At 50.0% G+C, this 12,136-nt stretch overlaps 1 protein-coding gene across 1 annotated transcript in view; it reads right to left on the bottom strand.

The window, feature by feature from the left end:
* Window positions 1-5,456: 5,456 nt before the first annotated feature.
* Window positions 5,457-12,136, bottom strand: part of LOXHD1 (lipoxygenase homology PLAT domains 1) — a 218,633-nt gene continuing 211,953 nt past the window's right edge. The window contains exon 41 of the mRNA XM_082353369.1: window positions 5,457-8,054. Within this exon, the coding sequence (XP_082209495.1) occupies window positions 7,574-8,054 (481 nt within the window). The 3' untranslated portion in view covers window positions 5,457-7,573. The remainder of the gene's footprint in view (window positions 8,055-12,136) is intronic.

The raw sequence follows: 12,136 nt of genomic DNA, 5'->3' as shown, positions 1-12,136 counted from the left end.
CCTCACTCGTGGAGGGTGCTTATTTCTGTGCACACCCAGGAAACGTCCAGAGAAAGCCGATCACAGACCTGTGTTCATCCAGGACACGCGGCAGTGTCTGTTGTCTCCTTATCCTCTCCCTGTCCTTCACCTGTTTCCCTTCTCCCCCCCCCCCACCTTCAGCCTCCCCACTTCTCCCCCTCCCAACTCCCTTCCTCTCCCTCCTCCTCCTCTCTTATCTATTATTTTCTTTTACCTCTTTATCTCTCAAAGAATCTGTTCTATTCTGTGAAGAATCATCTCATTAACCTGTTTCCTGAACTTTAGTTTATGGATTTTAAAGCGGAAAGTTCCCATTTTTGATCAATTTCAAATGTAACCTCTTGTGTTTTGAACTGGAGGCTCCTCAGTTTCTCCACAGGAGAGAAGGAATTTGATTTTTGAAAGTTGGAGTGGATTTTTTATTCCTTCCTAAGAGCCCAAAGTCAGACACTCTTTGCGGTGTCTAGAGTCTATTCTCAGAAAAGTGTGGGTCAGTGAACTGGAAGATGGCTTTCTCTCATAAACTGCGAGCAGAACCCATATTAATGAACTCTTTTTTTTAAAGTCAGAGACTTTATTTTTCAGAAGTTTCAGGTGTACAGAAAATTGAAAATAAAGAGAGTTCCCATATGTTCTCTCATGGCCACCCAGTTTCCCCTGTAATTAACATCTTGCCTTGGTTAGGTGCATTTGCTAGAGTGGAGGAGCCAATATTGATACATTATTATTAACTAAAGTCCATGGTTTTCATTAGGTTAATGAATCCCCAGTTCTCCTTCGAGTGAGATGATCCAAAATGCTGTCTGTTGTTTTCCACACAGTTCCATCTGTGTCTCTTCCTTCAGGAACCATAGCTTCTTAGTCCTTGCCCCGCCACTAGCCAGCCATGTGGACACTCCCTGTCCCTGGTTTGCCAACTGTAAGCATGTGGATGGCAGACCAGGCCCCTTCCCCCAGCATCTCCCTGGACTACCTCTGTTGTCTTTGTCTACTTAATCTCTGTTGGGTCATGGCCTTCTGAGGCTGGGGGAGTGGCTCTCTTTCCTCGGATTTTTTGCCTACCCAACACGTGGGCCAACGGGCAGCCTTGCGAATCTCCACCCCTCTCCCACCTCCTATCGCAGTGTCCAGGAGGACAGACTTCTCAGAAAACACCCAAGCTCTGCCCGTGACTCCTAGTCTCCATAACCCTCAGGAGGTTAAGGAGGACAGAGTCCAGCTGTGATTGTCAGGGCTCTCCGGGGAAGCAGAACCAATGGGATGGATATGATATATATAATATATCATATATAATATGATAGAATATATCATATGTATATTATATATGTGGAGATTTATTTTGAGGAAGAATTGGCTCACATGATTCTGGAGGCTGAGCTGTCCCATGATCTGCCCTCTGCAAGCTGGAGACCCAGTACAGCAAACAGTATAATTCAGTCTGAGTCCAGAAGGCCTGGGAGCTAGGGAACGATGGGGAAAATTCCAGTCCCACTGGTAGGAGGAGACCGATGTCCAGCTCAAGCAGGCAGGAAGGAAGGGGATACATTCTCCATTCCTCTACTTTTGGCTCTATCCAGACCCTCCAGGTATTGCATGAGGCCCACGCACACAGGGGAGGGCCGGTTACTTTACTGAGTCCACCAGTTCAAATGCCCATCTCATCTGAAACACCCTCCCAGACACACCCAGAAATCATGTTTAATCTGGGCGCCCCGTGGCCAGTCAAGGTGACACAGCAAGTTAACCTGCACCCTGTCCTCGCCTCACTCCCAGCTCCCCAGCTGCTGCACCCCAGCAGACGCTGCGTGGCCCCAAGATGACACCTGGCCTCTGGCCCTGGCTTCTCCCCCGCACTCTCCATTACCTGGAAGCAGAAAACCAGAGCCTTCCCTGCCAGGCACTGTCCTTTCTGCACTCCCCTTTGCCCTGCGCAGAGCCTCACCTGCAAGCAACGTTCCTTCCCACGGGGCCTGCACTTCCTGAGCACTTTCTGTCCCAGAACCCTCCCTGCCCACAACCAGCCACAGCTGAAGTTCTTCCACCTTTACATACCTCGAGCTTCCAGCTAACATTTCATTTGAGGAGAACCCCTGCCCTTGGGCTTCCTGTGGCACCTGTTAGCTGTGTGACTTTGGGCAAGTTACTTACACTCTCTGTGCTTCCGTTTCTTCATCTATGAAGTGGGGATAACAATAGCACCTGCCTCATAGGTCTTTCTGAGGATTTAATGAGCTCACGGGTGTAAGGCACTGACTGGAATATAGTCAGCGCTCTATAAATATTAGCCATGTAGAAGATGATGATGGTGATGTTGTTTTGTTTTTTGTTAGATCCCTGCCTTCCATAGTATTTCTCCTCTTGTCCCTCTCTCCGTCTCCTTTTCCTGGAGAGTTTCCCAGGCCCCATCAATGTCTGCTCTTCCCCTCGGGCCATTCCACGCCACGGTCAGCCACTAGTAATTGTCTGTCCAGTAGGAGGGCTGGTGGCTGAGGCCTCAACACCAAGACACCAGGAATTGCTGCTTCATTAAAAGTCTTTTCCACATTCAGCTGGAGATTCTAGAAGAAAAGCCACATGGAGGCCTCAAGGCTGAAGCATCTCCCCTCCAGCTCCTTAGCAACACTGCCTCTCCCCCCCTCCACCATCCCAGGGCCCAAAGTTCCCCTTTTAAATTTAGGGTAAAATGTTCTTTCCTCCCTTAAAAAGTCATTCACTCAGGCCCATCATGTCAAATCTCCTTTCCTCTAGGCTCCACTACTCCCTTTGTCCAGGGCTGAGGTCCCCCACCTGTCCCTGGAAGCTTTATCTTGCCCTAACTCAGGGCATTTAGGTGTCTGTGGGTGAGTGATGCCTGGTGCCGAGCTCTGTCAAGGGGCTGGGACTAATGGGGGTCCCTGTTCAGGACAGACACACAGCGCTAAGGGTCCTCAGGAAGTGGGGCACCCATAGGACTTCTGACCTCATGCCATCGGAGCCCACATAATCAGAATTCAGAAGGGGTGTATCTGAACTGGGCTGAGTGTACTTATATCAAAATCTTGGAAGAAAAGTGTTGTTCAGCCAAAGAGCTGAGGAAATGAGATCGAAGGCTTTTGTTTAACCTGCTTAAGAGCAAGTGTTTCTTAGACTTTGGTGCAACAGTTCCTGTGTAAGTAGCTTGTGCTAACTGAGAATGAGTCTTTTTTCTTTAATGTGGACCCCCGGGATATTTATTTGGAAGTGCTTTGTTTGTATTTGTAGCATTACATTTAAGGTTTTCTCCAAATATTCTTTAATGCCGACTTATCTCTAAATCAAGTGGGGAAAGATCACACTGATATAAAACCTTGGCACTCAAGAAGCCATCCTTATAAAAAAGAACTTTCTAGTAATGTGAGCTGTCAGTGTGAGGGTGGCGTAGGGTTGGGGAAGGAATGAGTAGGTCTGGTGAGGACCATAGAAATGGAACAGAGGTGCAGGTGAGAAGGAGACCATTCCTTCTTTTGTTTTCTTCACCCAGAGCCCAGGTGAGGGGTTTGGTCTTGGCTGGAGGAGAGGTGGTATCCAGGGCCACCTGCCATGGTTGACCACCCCAGTGATGACCAGGGGCCACGTCGGCAGCAGGGGCCTTGGTGTGAGAGGGATTCAGGAGGGACCTTCCCAAGAGAGGCGTATGTCATCATCTTCCCCATGGCTGGTTGCTGGGTCTCAGCCTTGGAATTCGGACTGTTGGGGTACAGAGCTTTGTGGGGGCTTTGGGTAGAAGATTGTCTTTCTTCTAGGGCCAGGGCTGAGGGTGAGGCAAGAGAGATGCCCTGGGTGCAACGTTTAAGGAAGCCCCAGCTTCGGGTGCCAGCCCTGCCTTTGCATAAGCCTGAGGTCTAGCGCCTCCCTCAAGTTTGCACCCTGGGCTGCCTGCTTGTTTCTCCCGATCCCAGCTTTCCTTTCTGCCCTGCCAAAAGGGGGATTCCTGTGCCGGCTTGCAAGGAAGAGGCAGGAATTGAGAGGTAAAGCCCAGCCCAGAGGCAGACGGGGTGAGATTTTGAGGGAGCCCTCCCCTGGGGGCTTCTCTTGGGTGTCTGGCACCCCTTCCTCAGGGCAGAGGGCAGGCTCGGGGGCAGCAGCAGGTGGGAGCAGAGGGCAGCAGGGGCTCCTCCTTTCTCTACCCTTCTCCCCAACACCCTGGGAAGTGGGTCTCCCTCGACCTTTGCCTGCAACCTGGGTGGAGGAAGGAGAAGTGTAGGGCTCCAAGGGAAAGGCAGTGCCAGCGCAAAGACGCAGGGCTGTGGGGATGGGACCTGACACACGTGGATTCTGCAAGACTCCCCGCTCCACCGATGTGCACATCTCCCCCACCTCCTCCGCAGAGTGTGAAGGGCGTCAGATAGCCGAGTGCAATTGCAGCTTTGCCCCTGTGGGACCCTTGGTGAGTCAGAGGCCCACTCTGGTCCTCAGTTCCCGCCCCTACAAAGCAGGGAGGCTAGACTGGTCTAGTCTGTTTTTTGTCATTGTTGTATTCAACAGTTTGTTTGTTTGCTTTACATTCCACACCTAAGTGATGATATACCATATTTGTTTTCTCTGTCTGACTTTTTTTACTGACTATTATACCCTCCAAGCCTGGGGCCTCAGAACAGGGTGGGAGGGAGGGGTGGACGGTGGCGAGGCGACTTAGAGCACAAGGAACAGCCCCAGAGGCGGCACAGCAGAGGCGACGGTGGGTGTGGCCTTGCTGGAGGGTAACATGCTGGACGTGGAGCTGTGGGCAACCGGCCCAGGTCCCAAGAACTTGGGGAACAAGGCAGGTGGGGGGGTGCCCCGTGTGAGATGAAGTGCACCCGGATGAACGGAAGGCATAACAGTTTCGAAGGGGCTTTCACAGCAGTAGTTTCATCTGATCTTAACAAGTCCCCTGCGAGGAAGCAGAGGAGGCACGGAAGGTAAGGGATGGAAAGAAAGTTGACTCAGGTCATGGGGTATGTCCCCAAACCAGGCCTGCCCTATCCCAGTAAGAGTGAGCCAACATTTATTGAGCACATCAGCAACTGACAAAACAAGGGGCTTTTCCCATCCAATCTTGGCTGGTTCAACAAGACAATAGATGATACATTCCATAGTGAGACTGAGTGGCACTTGCCAGAGGACGCGGCAGAAAGCGATTTTAACTTTGAGCTGAGCCTTGTCCTCCAGGTATGACAGAGGATGGAGAGCCTGAGAAAGGGGCCGTATATACGAGGGCAGGATTTTCAGAAAAAGCTGAGGGTGGGCTGGGAGTATCCCTCCCTCCCTCCCTCCCTTCCTTCCTTCCTTCCTCCCTCCCTCCCTTCCATTTGGCTGCCCTTTGCCCAAGGCTAATGACTGGGGTTTCAGTGGGGCTATTTGGAGAGAGGGATGTGTCCAGAGAAATCGTGGGGATGAGGGATGGGTTGACTGGCCGCTGATGGCAGAGACAAGTGGCCTCAATGCCCAGAGTCTGTCAGAGCAAAGGATGCCAGAAGACCTCCTATTGGGTGTCTTAGATCCTAAGCAAGACAGAGTGGGGGGGTGGTGAAGGGCCTGAGATAGAACCTACCCAAGTGCTCATGGGAGGAAGGCTCCAAACAGCTGCCGGTCCAGAAAGGACACTGACCACAGTAGCGCCCCCAACAGGAAACTGTCCTCGTCACCTCTCCTCCCTCCCCCCCAGGGGTGGGAAACCGGGGTCAGCTAGAGTGGGGAACAGGAGTAAAAGGGCAAGGTGGGGACGAGAGGTGAGGCTGACCCCTCACTCATACACACACATACACACGTGTGCACACTGACATACCCACACGCTCGCTCTTCACTCACTCTCGTTACCACTTGTGATAGGACTGAACTGGGGAATGGGAGGAGACTCAACTCTGAGTGGAATGTTTTGGCCTTTGTATTGGAGCCACACATTTAAATTACAGAACTGAGATGGACTTTGTGACTTTAAAGTTGTTGTTGGACGTTTTATTACCTATGAGAGTCCAGAAGAGTTATGAGGCTTGCCTTAATTTTCATCCAGGGACAAGGGAAGAACCGGCTCCAGAAAAAGATACAAATAAAGCTGTTTAATGATTACTTCTCCCCCACCCCACCCCAGCCCCCTTAAGTCCTGCTTGTTTAACATGATGGACAAACCCTTCAGTGCAGGCACTGAATTAACTGTCTGCCTTTTAACTCACGTAGTCCTCATAGTAGCCTACAAGGTTGGTATTATCATTCGTCCTATTTGACAGATGAGAAAACTGAGGCCTGAGAGATGAGGCAATGTGCTCAAGCTCTCCCAGCAGGGAAAAGGAACAGCTGGGACTCAAGACTGCTTCTTGCTGCCTCCGGGCCTGTGCTTACTGCCACAGCCTCTCTCCAAGGGTCTCCGAGAGCTCAGAGCCATGAAGCCTCACCAAGTTTACACCTGTCTGGGCTAGAGGGTCCATGGTGACACAGCAGAAACCCTGGTACTGGGTACCTCCTACAGGAAGACTTCCTGGCCTGATGCACCTTTCTGCTCAGTCCCACCCCTGCCTCCGCAGGAAAATCAGAAGTCAGAGGCTGAGTTGTACTGCACTCCAGCTGTGATTGTTGATCAGGATGTGTGTGTGTGTGTGTGTGTGTATGTGTATGTGCACATCTGTGCACGCACATGAATATATGGTTCTCTTGCTGCCTCTCCATCAGGGTCACATCCCCCTCGAGGGCAGAGACCACATCTTCATTTTGTTCCAATCCCTTCTCAGCTTTCAGTCCACATTGCCCACAGCGAGCCATAGGTGACACGTGCTAAACACCGCCGATGCCCTCCTCCCCTCCAAGCCCGGGTGCATCAGGGACCAGGCGGTTCCAGGCACTGTTCCAGGCACCTTCTTCCCCCTATTCCCCGCACCCTATCACCTGCTCAGGTCTCCGGCTCTCAACTGTGTTATCACTGGCTGGGGCAGCCAGCCGGTACTTGGCAATGCGTCCTTTGTAAAGTGACAGAAAGAATCCTGTACCTGTTCACAGGGTCATAGATCCTTCCAGCTAAAATTCTTCCTCCTGGTGCTTTTCTCTGTTTGCCACTGGATTTATTGAAACTGGGAAACAGGATGCATATCTAAGTGAGCAGATGCCCAGATGAGTCCTTTGCAGGGTGTGGTTGCTAATAATTTAATTAGCCCAGCTTTTCTGGGAAAAAAGTGTTAATTAGTTTTTGCTTAAAATACATCATCTTGATGGCCTCTTCTTCCCCACTTCTATCCCCTGGGTGAAGCCCCAATTTCCCATCCACGCCTGGCAGCAAGCCTCAGCCTGGTCACTGCTATTATTGAAAAAGAAAATGCAAAAAGTTATTTTTGTGCAGCAATGGATTATGACACAGGTTGATGGATTCATCTGGATCTAGGAGACCCGAGAAGGTGGAGGACCCCACAAGCCGTTGCCCACAGTGGCCTCTGAAGGACCATGGAGCTCTGGCCCCCAGTCCCAGCTCCAGGAGGCTTTCAGGAAAGGACTGCTGAAAGCCAAGGTCGGGGGTAGCGGGTGTGGTCGGGACAAGTTGGTGGGACGGGGGAGCGAGGGCCTCTAGCCCTCAGACGGAAGGGAAGAGGTCTCTCCAGGTGAGCCCGTCGCCCCGCTTCTTGTCCAGCCACCTGCCGCAGGGGAAGATGGTGGCCACGCCGGTGCTGGTGTTGGTGACCTCCACCTTCTCCACCAGCCAGCCGGAGCAGTAGCCGCTGCTGTCGTGCTCCAGCCGCACCTTGCGCAGCTCGCCCAGCTCCAGTGTCTCCAGGAAGAAGCGGTCGGTGCTGCCCCTCTCGAACAGGTTGCGCATCTTCTGCTTCAGCTCCCGCTTGCCCGTGTCGCCGTTGGCCCCAAAGATGGTCACGAAGACGTTGGCGTCGGTGCCCGCCCCTGGCTCATAGCCCGTCGTCACGATGACCTCGTACTTGACCAGCACCAGGCTCTGGACCTTGCTGGCAAAGCTCTCCGTAGTCTTGGTGACCTCAAAAACCTTGAAGTACTTCCTCTTCCTCTTGAGGGGGATGAGGCAGTCGCAGTTGAAGAAGTACCTGGAAGGTGGGGGGAATCGGGGAGGTTAGTGCGCACCAGCCAAGGCTCACGCCCTCCCCCAGGACCCTGGGCATCCACAAGTGATTCCTTCCCCAGGTGACAGGATCTTAGGGCGGAAAATGTCTGCATTAAAATGTGAAGATGGGTCTCGTTTATCTGAAAATTGACAGTGAGTGACATCTCCATATTTTTAGTTGCTCCTTGATTTTCCTTTTCTTTTTCTCCTCACACTCCACATCCGATCCACCAGCAATTCCCATTGACCCCATCTTCACAATATGTCCAGAATCAGCCCACTTGAAAAAGTAGGCGCTATCTCACTCTCCGCCCTGCTGCCTCTCTCATCCAAGTCACCACCATCTTTGACCTGGAACGTGTCAGCTTCCTAACTGGTCTTCCTGCTTCCCGCTACCTACCGTGAATCCTCTCCGCAGCATCTAAGTGATCCTGTGGAGGTGTAAGCCCAAGAACGTCATCCTCCTGCTCAGAACCCTCCACCGGCTTCCCAGAATAATTAAAAATCACCACCTTACAAAGGCCTGCAAGACCTTACATGATCTGACCCTCCTCCCGGTGTTTACCTTTCTGACTTGTTGTCTGCCTTTCTCTAAGCTCACTCCACGCCAACCAGGCTGATCCCCTTGCCCCTTCAAAGGAACTGATGAATGGTTTTACCCAGTGTTGTCACCTTCAGAAGAGCTATGGGATCCAGAACAACAATCTCAGGCAAAGCCAAGTGGAAAAGTAGCTGTGAAATGTATGCTCCCAAACTCCTCGCACTTGGCTGAGTTGAACTATGAGTGTGTGTGTGTGTTGCGTGTGCATACACATACACGCATGTGCTCATGGACAACATAGTACAAAGGGGTGCAAAGTACTTCAGTACAACGTACTGAAGAAGCTACCACAAGCAGAAGCAAGTCCAGGGCCAAGAGAAATGGTCTTGGACCAAAAAGTCCCTTCTCTACCCCCCACCTCCAATGATAACCTCTGGGTAATGACAGTGAGTCCAATAATTACCAAGGAAGAAGTCAGAGGGCATGGTGAGAAAACACTGCATAGGGTGTAAGGGGGCCTGGGGTCTGCCCCAGCCCTGCCATCTACTACCTATGTGACTTTGATTTTCCCATTGGCAGTGCTAGAGGTTTGGACTGAACAACTGCCATGGTTTTTTTCCCATCCAAATTGCTAATATTTTAACAGCTTTGGAAATAAGCAATCCTGGCACTGGCTAATGATTTCAGGAACGCAGCCCTGAAAGAGCGTGCCCAGTGGTGCAAAATCAATTTTTAGATGAAAATACATAACAGCAAAAAGAACTTGGTTTTCTGCATGCTCACTAAATGCCTGGGCTTTGCATTCGTGCATCTCATCAACTCCCACAACAACCCTAAGTCATACGTAGACTTTGTCTTCCCATTTCACAGAAAGGAAATGAAGGCTTGGAGAAGAGAAGTCACTGCACAAGGTGACACAGAGCTGGGGCCCAGAGACGGCCTGCCTGGACACCTGACGAGCCAGCCATTTAAAGACACTTCACAAGAAATCATTATTCTGTCTTGAGATCTCTCTGCCCCCAACTTGTCACTTGATAAATCTAGATTGTTGTTACATACCATATTTTCTAAGAGGGAGATATAATCGCATTCTTTGCTTAAACATTCACTTAAAATGTATTTCTTTATGCAAATGCACTAATATACATAATTCTATATAAATGCAAAAATCCTGTGATCATATGGGTGTTCTTCTAAATGCATTCTTTTTCTTTTCCTTTTTGCTTGGCTCTATCTCCTTTTTCTCTTTCCGTACCCCTCCTGCATCTCGCCTTCACCTCAGATAACCCATGTAACAGCTGTAGATGTATCTTGCCAAATTTCCCTCCATTTCACCCAACCCTGCACAGACCCACATAGACACAGACACATTCGGGACTTCAGTGTTCCCTTTACAAAATGGATCATATAATGCATTCTTTCCCATATCTTACTTTTCTCACTCAACAATACTTCCTGGGAATTGCTCCAAGTCTTCTGGTACATATTTAATTCGGTTTTAAAAAAAAAAAATAAATTTATTTATTTATTTTTGGCTGCGTTGGGTCTTCGTTGCTGCGCTCGGGCTTTCTCTAGTTGCAGCGAGTGGGGGCTATGCTTCATCGCGGTGCGCGGGCTTCTCACTGCCGTGGCTTCTCGTTGAGGAGCACAAGCTCTAGGCACGTGGGCTCAGTAGTTGTGGCTTATGGGCTCCAGAGTGCAGGCTCAGTAGTTGTGGTGCACAGGCTTTGTTGCTCCACGGCATGTGGGATCTTCCCGGACCAGGGCTCGAACCTATGTCCCCTGCATTGGCAGGCAGATTCTTAACCACTGCGCCACCAGGGAAACCTAATTTGTTGTTTTTAATGGCTGAAAAATATTCACTGGTGTAGTTATAAGGAAATGTTTCCTAATAGACGTAATTATAAGATCACCAAAATGTGGGACCTCAGGGCTTTGTGGAGTTAAGACTCCAGCTGCAGAAGAACATGCCAGGCTGTTCCCACTGGCAATGGGGGTAGGGTCATGGGCGAGAATAAAGGCAAGGCAGAGAATAACAAACAAAAAAATGAATATGTTAAAAAAACCAAGTAGAATATGATCACACTTCTGTGAACAGTGTGTGTGTGTGAGACATTGGAAATATGCCAGAGAGAACAGGGTCACCAAATGCTCAAGATGGCCATCTCTGATGGGTAGGGCTTTAGAGAATTTTTACTTTGTTTTACACACTTTTTTGCCTTATTTGAATTTTAAAATGATTATGTATTATATATGATAATGGGATAAAACAACGATTCCACTTTGGGTTTTAAAAAAAGAAACAAAAGCCTCTCTGTGTGTCCTTCCACCGAGGTCCTGAGGATATTAGTGACGAAAAAGAGCTGGTCAGAAACGCTGAAGAAGAAGAGTCAGGACTGGAATTGGTTGCAACATAAAAATTTGAGATTGTTGTGTTTATGAGATTGAGATTAAATTAATTTGCATTTCATGGAAATCCAAATATTATGGTCCAACATGCTGGTTAAAAAGGAACTGTGGATCCATATACAGTGCTATTTAAGTGGTCTTTACATGGCAGAATTTAAATGTGTTCTAGAATGGTGACATGTAAATAGCCACAATGATGGAACACCCCTGTACTGTCCCCTCTCTGTATAGAGGTGATATTTTGTTGGGGGGAGGTTCTCATACACCAGGAATCACAGGCTTGAGACCAGCGCAGGTAGGTAGACTGGAGTATGACTTCTGAGAGCCCTCCAGACGAACCCCCGCCATCCTTCCCCTCCCACCGTCTCTTGAGGGCATCCAGCTCTCTTCCCTGAGAGGTGCTGGGTTATGGCCTGAGGCTACACGGCTGATCCGTGACAGCTCTAGCATCTGGGTGTCTGCACTCCCTGCACCCACTTCCCTTGGGAAGATCCCCACCCCATGGACATCCCTCCCTCCCCTTCGAGCCCAAGCACCATGCTGACAAAAGGCCACACTCTTGAGAATGTAGGAAAAGATGTTTCACTGGGAGTGGCAGATTCCACTGGATGAAAAATCCTATAACGGCCCCAGGACTGTGGGATGGGAAGTTCTTCACCCCCTTCCTCCTGACAGTAGAAGGTGTCGAGTGGTGCTGAATCTTTGGCTCTCTCTCTCTCACAGCCAACACTGTGGGTTTAAAGCTAACTCAGGTGGTGACTTATTCTTGTATTGTATTGTTTTGTTTATTTTGGGCATTTGCAGAGGTGCAGTATCAGCAGCCATGCTATTTGCCATAGGGAGACAGTTCAGGTTGCAGAAGGGGCTTTGACCTGGCCCTGGCTCGCTGGGTGAGCTGGAACTCTTCCAGGCCCCTGTATCCCAGCTCTCAAGTCCTCGTCAGTATTGCTCCTAGCAGCCACACCCAGCGACTCCTACAGGATTTACTGTTGTTCTTTTCTCAAAAAGAGGAATAAATAACATTGCAGCCTGAGAGGGAAGCTGCTATGAACTGAATCCTCTCCTCCCAAATTCACATGTTGAGGCCCCTAACCCCCAAAGTGATGGTATTTGGA

The sequence above is a fragment of the Balaenoptera borealis genome (assembly GCF_965194805.1).
Source record: "Balaenoptera borealis genome assembly, chromosome: 14".
In the NCBI taxonomy this organism is placed as follows: domain Eukaryota; kingdom Metazoa; phylum Chordata; class Mammalia; order Artiodactyla; family Balaenopteridae; genus Balaenoptera; species Balaenoptera borealis.
This window is presented reverse-complemented; position numbering and strand designations above follow the sequence as displayed.